We start from the raw sequence: 15,132 nt of genomic DNA on the forward strand, positions 1-15,132 counted from the left end.
AGTACTGAGTAAATGTTTAATACAAGAGACCAGGGAACTAAGGAAATTAGAGATATGCTGAAGAGTCAATATGTAGCAGATGGTGAATATAATTATCTAGTGAAACAGAGGGTCTAGGCAAGGTGCGAAGACTTTTTTTTTTCTCAGCGAGACTACAATTGTGATTTCAGTATAGTTTTCAATTATTCTTATTTTGTCAGCATCCATTTGATTTTATGACTGAGATATGTTTTGAAAAAAATTTACTGTGAATTTTGATTATGAAAGTAATTATACTCAGTATATATACATATATAAATATCTATGTAAACTTTTGAAAGGGAGTACATAATGCAAATAATATTGCCGTTTGTGAATGAAAATCTCGTCTCCCAGGGACTAAAAAAGGTAGGACGTTTGGCAAAGCCCTCTTATGTTGCTGAATTTTGTAGAGCTGAAAATGTATACTTCCCAAAGAGGTAAAGTCCAGATTCTCTGATTTTATTTTGCAGGGCCCACCCTTCTGGCAGTTTTATGTTTTTGCATAGCTTATAGGAAGAGTCTAAATTAGAGGAACGCTTCCTGCTTCCTGTGTTCATTAGCATAACCCAGCCCACTCCCAACACACGCCAAGAGCTGTTAGCCATTGGGATCGGAGCCAAAAATTTAAGACTACAGTGAATATAAGGGAATTTACTTGGTGAGAGAGCTCTAGACCAACTTAACACTGAACCTGTTACTTTTCCAAAATTGGGAAAATATTAAAATAACAGGAACCATTTCTCCATATCATTCAGATCAGAATTCAAGGTTTTAATCTATATTTTTATCGAGAATGATTAGCTGCACCACAGTATACATACAGCCCAGCTGCATATATTTAAATTCATCTGTTAATCTCTCTCTCTCTCTCTCTCTCTTTTATTGATTTGTTTTTTGAATAGCTTTGGCGTTATAAACCACAGACGAATTGGAGCTTCACATTGAACGGAGGTGTTCTGCAACGGTTTTTTTTCCCTCCTTAAAGTTTACTTCTGCAAGAAGGAATCTGAAAAATGACAGGGACAAAGAGGAAAAAGAAGAGTGAGCTCTGGAACAGGATGAAGATCCCCCATTGTGAAGACTTTAAACAGTGGTCTAGAAGGAGGCTACCTATTTTGGAATGGGCACTACATTACAATCTGAAAGAAAACTTGCTCCCAGACACTGTGTCTGGGATAATGTTGGCAATTCAACAGGTGACGCAAGGTAATGTACTTCGTTTGTTTTTCCTGTTTTATGCAGAACAGATGTCACTTTGCTTTAATGGAAGAGTATTATGACCTCAGATCTACAATTTAGCTAATGAAATGAATATTGAATTAATTTGGGGGGAATAAACATATTGAATATTTTTATACTGAATATATGTATAAATATATAGAGAATCCTCTGTGTCCTTAGAGCTTATGTTTATTGTGTATGCTGATTAAATGTTGAGTCACATTATGCACTGTATTTATTTCTCAAAAAGAAATTTAAACTGATGAGAAGTCTCATCTTAATTTTCCCGAGGCAGATTCTAAATTATATGCTGGATTTAGATAGGTGTTTATTTTGGTGAAAGCTTTTAGTTAACTAGTGTGCACACAAGAAAGTGTGCATGTGTTTTCCTTAAAGGTACACTCATTGTATTTTTTAACCGATTTAGTTAATAGTTTCCTAACTGAAGCAAGGAAAGGAACTGACTTCTCAGCCTTGAGAATTTGGAACACTTTACTTAGCACGCACTTTGTAGATTTATATTTCCTTGCGGTTTCACTACCTCCCTGTCTCATACCATTAAATTAGATGTACTCTTTTAATTGAATTATTCTGTAGCTGAAAAAAACTTATTTGCGTATTTGTGTTTTTAATGTGATTAGAAACATCTGCACTAGTGACTTTAAGATCCATAATACTATCATATTTTGTGGGTTTAAATTTTTCTGAATAGTCTTGTATTACATTTTTAATGACTATAATGTTAACAGCAAAACAGTAATCTTTCATAAAATAATCAGATTAAATAACAGGTTAGGGCATTTTTAGCCTTGTTTTTATTTAACTTTATTCTAACAAGACTAGGTGATGAATTTACAAGGGCTTTTTCACCAGAGAGTTTGAGTATATTTCTAAAATTTATTTTGCTTTAACTTTATGTGAAATGAAAGACTAATATATATATTTAAAAACAATTTGTTTTTTCACCTTTGTAAAATATCAGGTTAATAAAGAAATTTGGGATATAATAAAATTATCTGTGATATATCATTACTGATATTTATATGTAAGTCAGTAGTTAATTGTATGGCATTCTATTTGTGTATAGATTTTGAGGAATTTTGTTTTATGATTTACGTATTTCGTTAGTTATGAAGAAAAACTGGGCAGCTCCCAACTGATGAGAAGCACAAAGCTTACCTATTCCTAGTGTCTTACAAAGTTATGGATCTTGCTACTGTTTTTCTGGAGGTCTACCAGTGATTGGACAAGACTATATCACTAGAGGAAAGACTTTAAAATTTTTGGTGGTGTATAAAAAGACTCATTCTTCTAAAAGTACCTATTCTTTTAAAAATAATTCTCTCAAACTTTCTCATGCTTACCTACTATGGAGATATAAAACGTGAAATATCATAACATTAATGTAAGGAGCATTGTGCTAAACTCCTTATATACATTATATTCCCTTACCCTGACAAAATCCCAAAAGACAGCAGCCTCTTCTCCATTTTCCACGTAAGAAAATGGAGGCTTTGGAGAGTAAGTAATTTTCCTTGGACTTCATACATAATAAGTGATAGAGTCAGGACTTGATTCCAAAGTCAACACTCTTAATATTTTATACTTTACACTCTGTACAGCCAAAATAACTAGACGTATTCATACTACTGATGTTATTAGTAATAGAAGACATTTCTTTGGAAAGGATCAAATATCCTCTCTTCAAATTACTTTTGCATTTAGCTTTCGCCAGTGCAGGTTTTGGACTCAAAGGTGAAGTTACAGGGAAAATAACTACAGTATAAGGTAGATAGAGTAAGGAAGGCATTTAGATAGTATTACCTCATGTTTGCATGAATACAATACTGGCAATCATTACAAGCTCCATTTCTTTACAAAAATTAGAAGAAAGAAGGGGTAATTGTTGCTCTTGCATCATAGCACAAAACTGGAAACAAATACCTGTTTTTACTCTACTGATCTTTGAAGCAACTATTCAGTTAACTCAGCATAGTTGAATTATATGAAATTGTTGAATTGAATGTTTTTTGACATATAAATATGGAAAATTATATGGTTCAATCCAGTAGTTCTTTTCATTCTTCTTACTCTAAAAAATACATTTAAAATTAGGAAGGATAATGGAAACTAACGTTTGAGTGTTTTATACATATCAAATACCAAGGAACCATTTTAAATTACCTGATTAAAAGTTTCGCAACTGGTAAGTATAGATGCTTGTCGGCCATCATTTGACTCCTCTAACATTTTCTGTCTTGCTAAAACCATTTATTCTCATGGGTTTCAGACAATGCACATTTGTTTTTTCTTCTACTACCTCCCAGCTTTCTCTTTTTATGGATCTGTTTAGATTTTGCCTCCTATTCCATCTGCTCATTAAACGTCAGTATCCTGAGACACAAACCTTAGCCTTCTTTCTCCAGAATGCTGCAGGCTATTTTTAATCTGCATGAATTACAGCCTCTAACCACCATCACTCAGCTAATGAAGCTTTTTCTCAACCACACATTCAACTATGCAAACCTAGAATCTTCTAAAAGAACTTTAAATGAAACATTAGTCTTCTAAAATGAACAAACTGAATGTCACCACCAACCAAACCAGGATTATAATAATTAATAATAAGAGTAGTGTTCAGACACAACCGTAAACACTGTTGTAGGAACATTTGACATTTATACAAAACTGGGGCTCAGAGAGAATAAATAACTTGCTTAAATTCACACAACAAATGACTAGAAGAATTCGGATTTGAACTCTAGGGACTATGTGCTAATTTGTATTCTGACTACCCCTCATAGAGAGCTTCAAGAGTCATTCTCAGCTCTTTCCCTCTCTCTGCCTGTTAGCCACCCATTAGCCACCAGGTTCTATTGTTTTTATTCTTAGATATCTTTCCATCCAAGTAGTTTCATTTCGTGCCCCTTCTGCAGCTGTGGTAGTTTGCTTTTGAAATCATCTTGTGGGTCATTTTCTACTTTGTCTCCTCCTAAAGGCCATATTTTGTACTGCAGCCAAAATGATCATAAAACTCTGAACATGTCACCTCTCTGTGATTGAATTACAATTGAAGAATCATAATTCTTCAATGATACCCTATTTCCTCTGGTATAAAAGTCCAATTCTTCCGAATAGCCTATTAAATCATTAATAATCTGGGACTCTTGATACAAAAGTCTACTCAGAGAGATCTCTGCTCTGAGAACCGCCTCCCCCAATCTCCTGGGAAGATATATGTTTTCTTTCTTTGTACTTTTTACATATCTTTATGGTGGACCTTAACAAAGTATAGTATGCTATAACATCAGTATTATACTTTTTTGATACAACTCTTTCCCCACTTGTCTGTAAGATCTGGAAACAAAGATAGTCTAAATCTTTGTATTGTTATCAACTTGCACATTGCCACCAACTTGCATATTGCCTGGCACATAATATCAGATTTTTAATAAATGTTTGGTGGAAGGATTAAAAACCTTTAGGTTCTTGAAGTCTCTGATTTTCTTTACAAGCATGCTACCAATTAGGAAAGACTCAAATTTAAATTAATTCTTATATTTTCCAAATAAATGTAATAAAGATATCGATAATAGAAATACATTAACATAAAAGTAATTATTTTTTTCTAATTCCTCTTACTTTTCTGAAGTTATGCACTTGTAACCTTTCAGATTAATCCGATAATAGATATGTCCCAAACAGTGTTAATTTTTTTCTTTAGCCAATTTAACAAACATAAATAGTTCATATAAAAATCCAGATGCCGGGCTTCTCTTAGAAAAAGGCACTATATAGACATATGGGGCCCCTACTCCCAAGTGACAAAAATTTGCTGTACCTTACTAGAGGCTACTTCCTTTACACAGGGTACGCACTTTGCATTTTACCACAGTTTCCACCAGTCCCTACCAACCACCCTTCCTGCTAGTATTTCCCATATCTGCCCAGCCGTCTGTCTCTGCCATCATACTTTCTTTTTTAATATTTTTTTTTATTTATTTTTAGAGAGAGGAAGAGAGGGATAAAGAGAGAGAGAGAAACATCAATGTGTGGTTGCACCTCGAGTGCTCATTGCTTGGGACCCTGCCAGCAACCCAGGCATATGCCCTACCTACATTGGGAATCCAACCAGCAACCCTTTGGTACGCAGGCCGGCGCTCAGTCCTCTGAGCCACACCAGCCAGGGCCCAACATACTTTCTAACATGTTTGGTTGAAATGCTTTGATGTCACTTGTGAATGAAACCTTTATAGAGAGATTGCATAAGATTAGTTTCTCCACTTAGATCGACAAGTTTCAGTCCTGTGAACCTACACTGATACATTCCAATACTTTTTTTTTTTTTTAAATAATCCTGTGTATTTTCTGGTCCTTAATTTTAAAAAGGGTTCTGGGGAGGAGTTCATAAACTGTGTCGGACTGATTAAAGGGTGATTGTCCCTCCCCAAAGTAAATAAATATAAACATAGATGTGCTCATTTCAAAGAAAAAAGAGAAATTTAGATTATTTTTTTCACCATACTCAAAAGTTTTATAGAAAACATTTGTATTTTTTAAAAATACCTTAAAAATGTGGGATCTCTCATTTCTAACATGAGGTAATGACCATTATAGTTAGCATCTACCACAATGTTCTTTAACTGACGTCTTCTAAGATCTCCCTACCGAATGTATTTTGAAGATAAACATTCTAGAGAATGCCATTGACTTAAGACATGTCATCAATATGGTTGGCAAGCTAAGTAGTTTAAGACTCTGGTCTGTAGAGTATTTAGTTTACATTCGAGCTTGGATGACGACTTTGGGAGAAATAGTTTCTTTGTTTCTAACTTGAAAACTCAAGCACTGAGACAGGGTGGAGACTTAAAATGCATGACTTGCCATGTAAGAACTTAATCCACTGAGGAGCAATATGAGAATGTTTTGGTTTATAATTCCCAGGGATCACCTAGAATTTTGTTCCTAAACCATGAAAATTTTATGCTGCCACAGCATTCTGGGCTGCAGAGGAAAGATGAATGTTCCTTATAATTATGCAGAATGTGTGTCCTTATTGGCACAAAAATGAACATGTGGAAGCTGAACTTCATGGCACTCGTGAGAGCAGCTTAGTGACACGTGGAACAATAGGTGGAAGCTCCTGCAGTGTACTGCATTGCGAAAATTAAAGGCTGGTCTGGTAATATTCTGCTGCATTGTCTCAGGTTTGAGAATATGAAACCCTAGCCTTAGCTACCTAGCTCTAATTTGACTCCCTGAATCATTGTCTTCCTGCCAGTACTTTTCTCCAGGACAATAGCAGCTCAATATTACTAAATAAGTCTAAGGTATACTTTCCCAGTTCCCATAAAAATATACCCAGGAGCTAGTAACACTCTGCTGGCTTTTCCCTTTGTCTCTATTTCCCCTCACCCCATGACCCATTCTCCACTATAGTTCCAGGCTTCATTCAACACTTCTGATTTCTTTTGGTGATTTGTACATTAAATGGCCATTTATATAATATATATTTCTGCACTTTGAATAATATTTCCTTCAACATGTATACCTATTCACACAGAAGAATCATGACTTTCCTTTTTAGAGCATCAGGAACTTGGTAAGATTTGCAAAAGAATAGATAGGCAATGAGCGTGAAGATAAAGTGTGTGGCGTAGATAGCAGCATACATCTGTTTCTGCTAGCTAGGACCCATCCCTGTATTTTTGTTTGTTTGTTTGCTTTGTATTGTTTTCGTAATTATGCCTTTGTAATCAAGGAAAAAAGCAGTATTCCAAAAATAATTATTTTTAATAATTGAAATATAAACCAATGAGTCAATTATCTGTTATTTAGGACCATGATGCTATTTCTCATTGAGCAGAATAATTACATTATGGTTTATTTTGTCATGAAATAAAACTACCTTCATTCTACTTTGTAATGGACTATATTTTGAGGTTATAAGATGGTCTTAATTATGCCGGTCTTCGTTGCAGGGCTGGCCTTTGCTATTCTCTCATCTGTGCACCCAGTGTTCGGTTTATATGGGTCTTTGTTTCCTGTCATCATTTACGCCATATTTGGAATGGGACGTCATGTTGCCACAGGTAAAAATTTCTGTTTCTGCTTCTCATGTTACTAATGAAAGAGACCTCAGAAGTAATCATTAGTTATTGGTTACATTTCTAACTTTACTACTGAAAACTCAGCAAATATTAGGGCCAAGACATTTAACTTTCTGTGCCTCAGTTACTCAATACATATTGTGATTCATTGCTATATCACTAGGTAACCAGGTTATTGTTAAAGACTCTGAATTTTTAGTTGTCAAAAGCCATAAAAGAAGGACAAATGTTCTGAATTTACAGTGAAATGGAGAAAATAAGCACTTTGAGGGGTAAAGAAAAGAATATATAAAATTTAGTGACTTAAATATTGAAAAATATTTTCCATGTAATTGATCTTTTAGATATCTTCTAAGCTATAATCTATAATGTTCTTTAATTAATATATCTTTTATCATGTTGAGCTCTGCATTACCAAATATAATGTGAACGGTCGCAAGTACAATTGTCTGTTAATAGAGTGGGATGGTTAAAAACATGGGTTTTGGAGTTGTCAGACTTCTTTTCAGCTAGATTTCAGGGAGTTCTGAATGAAAGTTGTTCTGTAGTTATAATTTTGATGTGGTCCTGGGAGGATTCAAGTACCAACTTTAGCAACACTGCCATCTTGACTGGAGCCTCAACATTTTAAAATAGACATTATCTGTGTATTGAGTTTAAAAAGGAAAACCCTGAAAATCAGAAAGTTTTCTGTGAGAACACAGACTAAACTCACAAGTGCATGGGTTACAACCCAGTTGTGGCCAATCTTTTATTTTTTAAAACCATTTGCTCTCAAATGGACTTTCCTTTTGTGTTACTGCAAAAGTAGAAAAGCACAATAGTGAATTAGAAGTTTTTGAAGCCTATTATTTCCAAATTATTTTGCTCTCTAATTTCCTAAAAATTATTTTTATTTTTCAAAATATTTTAAATATGTCATTAGCAAGAGAAAGCAGATTGTTTTAGAGCTGACCCCAAAGCATTTCCTCTGTTAAACAAAAAATAAAAGAAAAAGGCAAAAAGATTTTTCATAAAGTCAAAAACAATCAACTTGATACATACCTAAATGTACATTTACAAAAATCACTTTATTTCTTCAGGAATTGCTATAGACCTTTTATTGGTGGCATGGTTTTGAAATGGCCATTTATATAAGACTGTATTTAACAAAGTCTTTTAGGTAAATTATGTAAATTTCAAAATACATGTAATTTCTATAGTTCAGTAAAGAAACTATTATTCTTTTGCCTCATGGTGGTGTATTTATTTGTTTATATAAGACTGTATTTAATAAATATTAATCTTAATAATATCATTATTTTTGACTTTGCTATAATATTAAACACAGGAACCAAGTGAATCTTATTAAAATTTTTCTGCAGACATTTAATATAGATAACATATTTCTTTTTAAAAATCAATTTATTGTATTTTATTATGGTATATATATGTATGTGGGAATTTCTACTTCCACTTCATCATTAAGAGAGGCATCAGAACTTTTGTCAGGAAGAGAACACACTGGAAATGTTCCCACATTTGTGTGAGGCCAGGACAATTCTTGGGAGATAACATTGCATTTTATCTAATCACAGTAGACAGAAATGGTATAATTAATCACTTTATCGGCTATAGCATGTTGTTATACTATAATAAAGGTCTACTCTAATAAAAGTTTAATCTGCAATGAAAGCACAGAGAGTAGAAAGATTAAACCTGGCTTGTTGAATCTGGGATGGATCCTTATGAATATGGGATTAAAACCAGACCTGGAAAGACAAAAGGGTATGTATAGGGAATGGAAGAGCAAGCACATCAGGCAAAGAGCTTCAGATTCATGCAAAGAACTCATCATATTTAGCCACTGAGCCTGCTGAAGATATTATATTTATCATCTTATTTATATTTCCCAAAACTCTGAAATGTAAATACGTGACTCCCATTTTATAGCTGAGGCAATTTTGCCTGAGGGTGATATGCTTTAAGTCACATTAGGGTTCAATGGAAGAGCTGGATTTATACCCAGTCCACGATCTTAATCCCTACCTGGAGGACATTCTCTATGCAGCTTGGCAGAGAGGTGGGGGCATGAACGGCCTGGGATGGAATAGCAAATGGATGGGTGTGGTTTTATGTTGAAGGAATATGTATATATGTAGGTAATTTTCTGTTTATTCCATGGAGTGGAACAAAGGGTGGAGGAGTCAGGGTGCAGAGGAGAGTGTTTCTAATAGATCTGGGTGGGTCTATGATATGGATTCAACTCTAGTGGTGGACTTCAACAATTTTTATTGAGTCTGTTAATAACAGGAAATTCCCCACTCCATCCCCTTTTGTAGGCACTTTTGCCTTGACATCCTTAATATCAGCCAACGCAGTGGAACGTCTTGTCCCGCTGAGTAGCCAGAACCTCACGACACAGACGAACACAAGCATGCTGGGCTTATCTGACTTTGAGATGCAAAGGATTGGTGTTGCTGCAGCTGTTTCTTTCTTGGGAGGTGTGATTCAGGTAAGCAGTATTGAGATGTAGGCGGGGGGAATATTGAGACAGTAGCAAAGGCAATTGAAGCTTTATTTTTATTCATGTTCATGGGTGTGTCTGTCTAGATGGATAAGGGATGTGTTTTGTCTTCATGAAAATAGTCTGCTACATAAAATAGTTACTCCGTAAGTGCTGGTTGAGTAAGTGAGTTAGAATTAATAAATTGAAGTTACAGAGACACAGTTTTTGACTTTGTAAGAACAAGCTTTCTCAAAAGTGTTTTATGCGATGGAACGGACTTCCTCATGGGGCAGTGAGGCAGACCTTGTGCTCATGCAGTGATTAAAGTCATCCCCGTGGGAGAGCTGTAGGAGGAAGTTTTATAATGGGAAGGAGAGATGGCTGATTTCTAGGATCCTGTCCAGTTTTCACAGTTTATGACAATACTGCCTACATCAATAACAAATGGTGTTTAGTTTGTGCTGTAGACTTGCTGGCGGATGGTGTTGGGAAATTAGTCTTTTTGTACCTGTCTTCGACCCCTTCAGCATCATGCATGTGTGTTTTTGCCAGATTGGCTCTAGCATGTCTTTACAAAACATCAGACTGTATAGTTTACTATTTCTAATCAGTTGTCAAAATTAGATAACTCAGAAATGAATATAAAGTACATGTCGACAAGTATTATTAGCCATGGATTGCCTGTTTTAGAGGTGCTTTGGCTGACTCTTTCATTTTAAACTGAATTATGTGTACATAAAATTTCCTGGGTTGGTAGAGGCTCTGTTTTATAGTATAGCATTATTCACAAGGTCAAAGATGATGTGAACACCAAGGAGAGAGAAAAATTGTTGATGATTGTCTGAAATTGAATAATGGAAAGAAAAGATGTGACCTAGAGGTTAGGAACTTAAACTTCTGAGAATCATATTTGCTTCCAGCTATCTTAGAAGGACAGAAAACTGGATGTGAAATAAGTAAGAACTTAAGTCTTCACAGATCTTTAGAAAACAGACCATATGAGTGGCAGCTTTGCCTACTAGACTAGAAGGCCAAGAGGCATTCTGTAAGTCACATTAGGGTTCAATGTGATGAAAAGAACCCAAGAGGCATTTTCTATGGTTGATGTCTGTCCTTTCATGAAATATAAACTGGTTGCCTAGCTACCCTATAACCTTTGCTATAAATTTTAAACATGGGTGATGTCAGCTTATTCTGAGACTTGCACAGGCAGGAATAGTGGCCTTTTTCCCCTTGATCATCCTGTGTGAGGCCCTCTAATAGATGTGTCATCTCTAGCCATCTCAGAAATAACCACATGAACTGGTAATTCAGACATGGATATGTTGCCACAGATTTTGTATAGGTTTTCCTAATTTCTAATGTATTTAAAATAAAAATCTTTGTATTAACACAATAAAGATAGTATTGCTATGTCTTCTAGTACTATTATTTTTCATTCATATTTCTCTTTAAATTTATTATTTTTACTAGGTTTGAATTTTCTCTTATTCTATTAATATGTATTTTAAAATCTAAGAAAGTATATAATAAGCAATTAGACCCCGCAATTTTCTGCTTAGGCTCATTTTTACCATTTTCTATAAAATTAGAACAATCACTGGCTATTTTGTTATCATCTAGCATATTTGGATTAAAGTTTAAATGATAAAGTAAAAGCTAGAATTTTAACAACATAAAAAAATTAATGTCTCTTTCTGGCTCAAAAAATTAATGTCTTGGGTAGCTCAATTGATGCGTCAACCCACACTCCAGAAGGTTTTGGGTTTGATTTCCAGTCAGGGCACATACCTAGGTCGCAGGTTTGATCCCCAGTCAGGGTGCATATGGGAGGCAACCAATCAATGTTTCTCTCACACATCAATGTCTCTCTCTTTCTCTCCCTCTCTCCCTTCCTCTCTCTCTCTCAAAAAAAAAAAAAAATCAATAAGCATATGCTCCCATGAGGATTAAAAAAAATTTTATCTCATTTCCTAGAATGAAACTCTCTAGAATCACAGAGTAAAACAAGGTGTTATTGAAGATAATAAACATAATTTGGATTTCAATACATTTCATTACATTAAACTCTGATCCAGAGAGTTGCAACTTCGGACATCTCTTTTTCTTTCTTTAGTGCTGATACTGGATATGTGACCTATGTTTTAGCCAATTTTTAAACAGGTGACTGGACTTGATTTGCCTCCAAACTCACCTGTTTGTTGTTACCCAGAACCCTAGAGCTGGTCAGATCTTTTGGATCCAGCTGCCCAATTGCTTTCTCTTTTCTTTGTCAGCTGTGAAATCCACTGCATATGAGGGAAGTGCCAAGGTATCCAGTTTGTACAAGCAAAGAAAGGAGTTTGTTTATTTACCTCATTTTATTTATTTATTTTTGTTTTGTTTTGATTGTATATTATTTTCTGGTTGATATTTTTTCCCCTTTGGAAGTCTAACTAATGGAGTTATTTAGGTTAATGCAATTATATTATTAAGGTGTTTGAAGCAATCACATCTGGTCTGGTTCACAGATTGTGTATCAGTTGCAAGTACTCTTGGCTGTAAGTAACAGAGAATCCTGCTATCAAAGGTTTGCACTATATAGACATTTACCATTTCTTGTATAACAAGTGGTTATGGAAAATTCAAGGAATATGTATAAAGGACCCATGGACAAAGCCAAAGTCGGAAAGGATTGAGGGAGGGAGGGGCGGAGAGGGGGCAGGGGAAAGTGGGGGTGAGAAAATGGAGACAAAGGTATTTGAACAATAAATAAATAAACAAACAAACAACAACAAAACAGGTTCTTAAGGATGTTTGATGTCTGGCAACCCATCTGATTGATGAAATGACCTGCTTTTTAAAATTAGATAATAGAGCATCTGTAACTTACCAGTGCTTTTTTTTTTTTTTTTTTTGCCTTTTTGCCTTTTTTTCTGGTAGTTCACAAATAAGGGTTTTTTTCCCCACTTAAATTGTACCTTTTTATTTGCTTATATTTTTCCCCACACACTTCTTTCTTGAATTCTTTACATGACGTATGTTCCTTAAAAGTTTTAATGATTCTAACGTGTCTTCTCTTTAATTTTAACTTGTCTCTGTTATTGTAGAAGGAAGTATAGCATAAAATAATAAAGAAATTGAAGTTCAATTAATATTCATACAGCATATTCATAGCATAAAATTTCTGATTTTACTTTGCAAATTAGTGTTTTTTTCTTTTCTCTTTTCTTTTCTTTTTTTCTTTTCTTTTTTTGTATTTCTTCTAGCTTTCTGGACATGCAACATATTTTGGTCTTTTTTCATACACAACATTGTTTAGAGCACAGTGTTCTTCAGGTTAATTACAGTATCTTAATCCCCTTTAAAGTCTTCATTAAACTTAGCGTAGAACTCTGCACATGGCAGATTCTCAGAAAAGTTGTTGAATTAAAAAATAAACTGTTAATTAAGGAACCTGAAAACCAAGAAATAACAGACATCATGCCAAGGAATAATTTTGTGTCTTTAAAAAATTAATAGAGTCTAACATTTGTTGATTTTAATTGTTACTATATCAAGAGGGAACTATAAAAAAGGGTGCACTCAGAAAACGGCTGCTCTTCGCACCCCGTCCTCCCCAAGTCTCCCTCCTTTCCACTCTGTTTTCACTCATTTCTGGTTTATGCTTCTTGTTTTTCGCTTTGCAAAAGGAGAAGATACCTGTATATTTTCTTATTTGCTTTTTTTCTTATATGAAAGGTAGTATTCTTTTGTATCTTTCTCTCTTCACTTAACAATATATCCTGGAAATCACTCTGAGGTTCGACATATTTTCATGTAAGACCATTTTGTATCAATTTTGTGAGCTGTCTGTTCATATATCTTTCCCATTTATATATCAGAGTTTTGGTTGTTTTCCCCTCAAATTGTAAGGGTTCTTAATATATTATGGATATTACATCTTTATCTGTGACATATGTTGCAAATCTTTTCTTCTAACTTGGCAGTTTTTCTTTGGCTTTATTCTACAATGCAATTAAAAAGTTATGCACTCAAATTTATGAATTGTTTCTTTTATTGCCCTGAGTTTTGAGTCAGCATTAAAAAACATTTTCCTACACTAAATCTATAGAGGAATTTATCATATTGTTCTAGTTAAAGCTATTAAATTATTATCTATATAATTTTTTTCTTTAGTTTTCAGATCACTGTGTAGTTTATACTTGTATATGATATGAAATAGGAGTCTAGTTTTATTTTCTTCCAAATGGCTACCCAGCTGTGCCAGCAACACTTATCAAAAAGCCCATCTTTGCTTCCATGATTTTAAATGCCAGCTTTATTATTTCTATATTTATTTTCATCTGTTTCAGAACTTTCTTTTCTATTCTACTGGCCTGTAATTTTATTCTCATGGTGGTAGTACCCTACTATAATTATGGGGACTTATAGTGTGCTTTAATATCTGCTAAGACTAGTTTGTCTTTGTAGTTTTTATTTCTTAGTATGTTCCTATTTCTGCATGCTTGTTTTTTTCTTATGAACTTTAGCATCAACTTGTCTAACTTCATTTAAAAAAAGAGTTGTTGATATTTTTAATGTGATGCTGTTAAATTGAGATTTCTTATGATGTGGAGTTGTCCTGTCCAGGAAGAGGGATACCTTTCCTTTTGTTTAAATTGAATTCTATGTCTTGCAGGAATGTTTTCTCTTATAGGTTTTACACATTTTTTGTCAAGTTTATTCCTAAGAATTTAAATGTCATTGTTGTTATTATAAAAGGGGATTTATTTACTGTTATGCCCTCTAGCTGTCTATTGCTTGTGTCTTTGAAAAATATTGATTTTTGTATATGACTTACACCCCTTGATATCTTATTGGCTTCACTATTTAGTTTTACTGTTTATTGAATCACTAGTATGTTCTAGAGATATTTGTACTTTTTATGAACTGATATAGCTCATCATTTCTCTTATCCAATTACATTAGGTGGTAACACTATTGCAATATTAAATCATGGAGGAAACAGTGGGCATTCTTGCCTTTTCTTGAACTTACTGAGGCCTCCATTAAGATATTAATAATGCGTATAGGTGCCGGTCAAGGTGGAGGAGTAGGTGGATGCTGCATGCACCTCCTCACATGACCACATCAAAATTACAATTAAATTATAGCACAATGAACTTGGAGAAATATCTGAAGACTAGCTGAACAGAAGTTTTATAGTTAATGATATATAGAAAAAGCCACATTGAGACTGGTAGCAGGAGCAGAAATGTGAAACAAGCTTGCCCTGCACCTATGTGTGGTGGTTGAGAATCTAGAGGGTTA

The 15,132-nt window shown here is 34.3% G+C and overlaps 1 protein-coding gene across 1 annotated transcript in view; it reads left to right on the forward strand.

The window, feature by feature from the left end:
- Nucleotides 1–732: 732 nt before the first annotated feature.
- SLC26A7 (solute carrier family 26 member 7) overlaps nt 733–15,132 on the forward strand; it is a 77,298-nt gene continuing 62,898 nt past the window's right edge. The window contains exons 1-4 of the mRNA XM_054590052.1: nt 733–789; nt 924–1,227; nt 7,224–7,334; nt 9,674–9,846. Coding sequence (XP_054446027.1) covers nt 1,035–1,227; nt 7,224–7,334; nt 9,674–9,846 — 477 coding nt within the window. The 5' untranslated portion in view covers nt 733–789; nt 924–1,034. The remainder of the gene's footprint in view (nt 790–923; nt 1,228–7,223; nt 7,335–9,673; nt 9,847–15,132) is intronic.

This window comes from Pteronotus mesoamericanus, unplaced genomic scaffold (assembly GCF_021234165.1).
Source record: "Pteronotus mesoamericanus isolate MK-2021 breed Mesoamerican mustached bat unplaced genomic scaffold, CSHL_Meso_final scaffold_174, whole genome shotgun sequence".
NCBI lineage: Eukaryota > Metazoa > Chordata > Mammalia > Chiroptera > Mormoopidae > Pteronotus > Pteronotus mesoamericanus.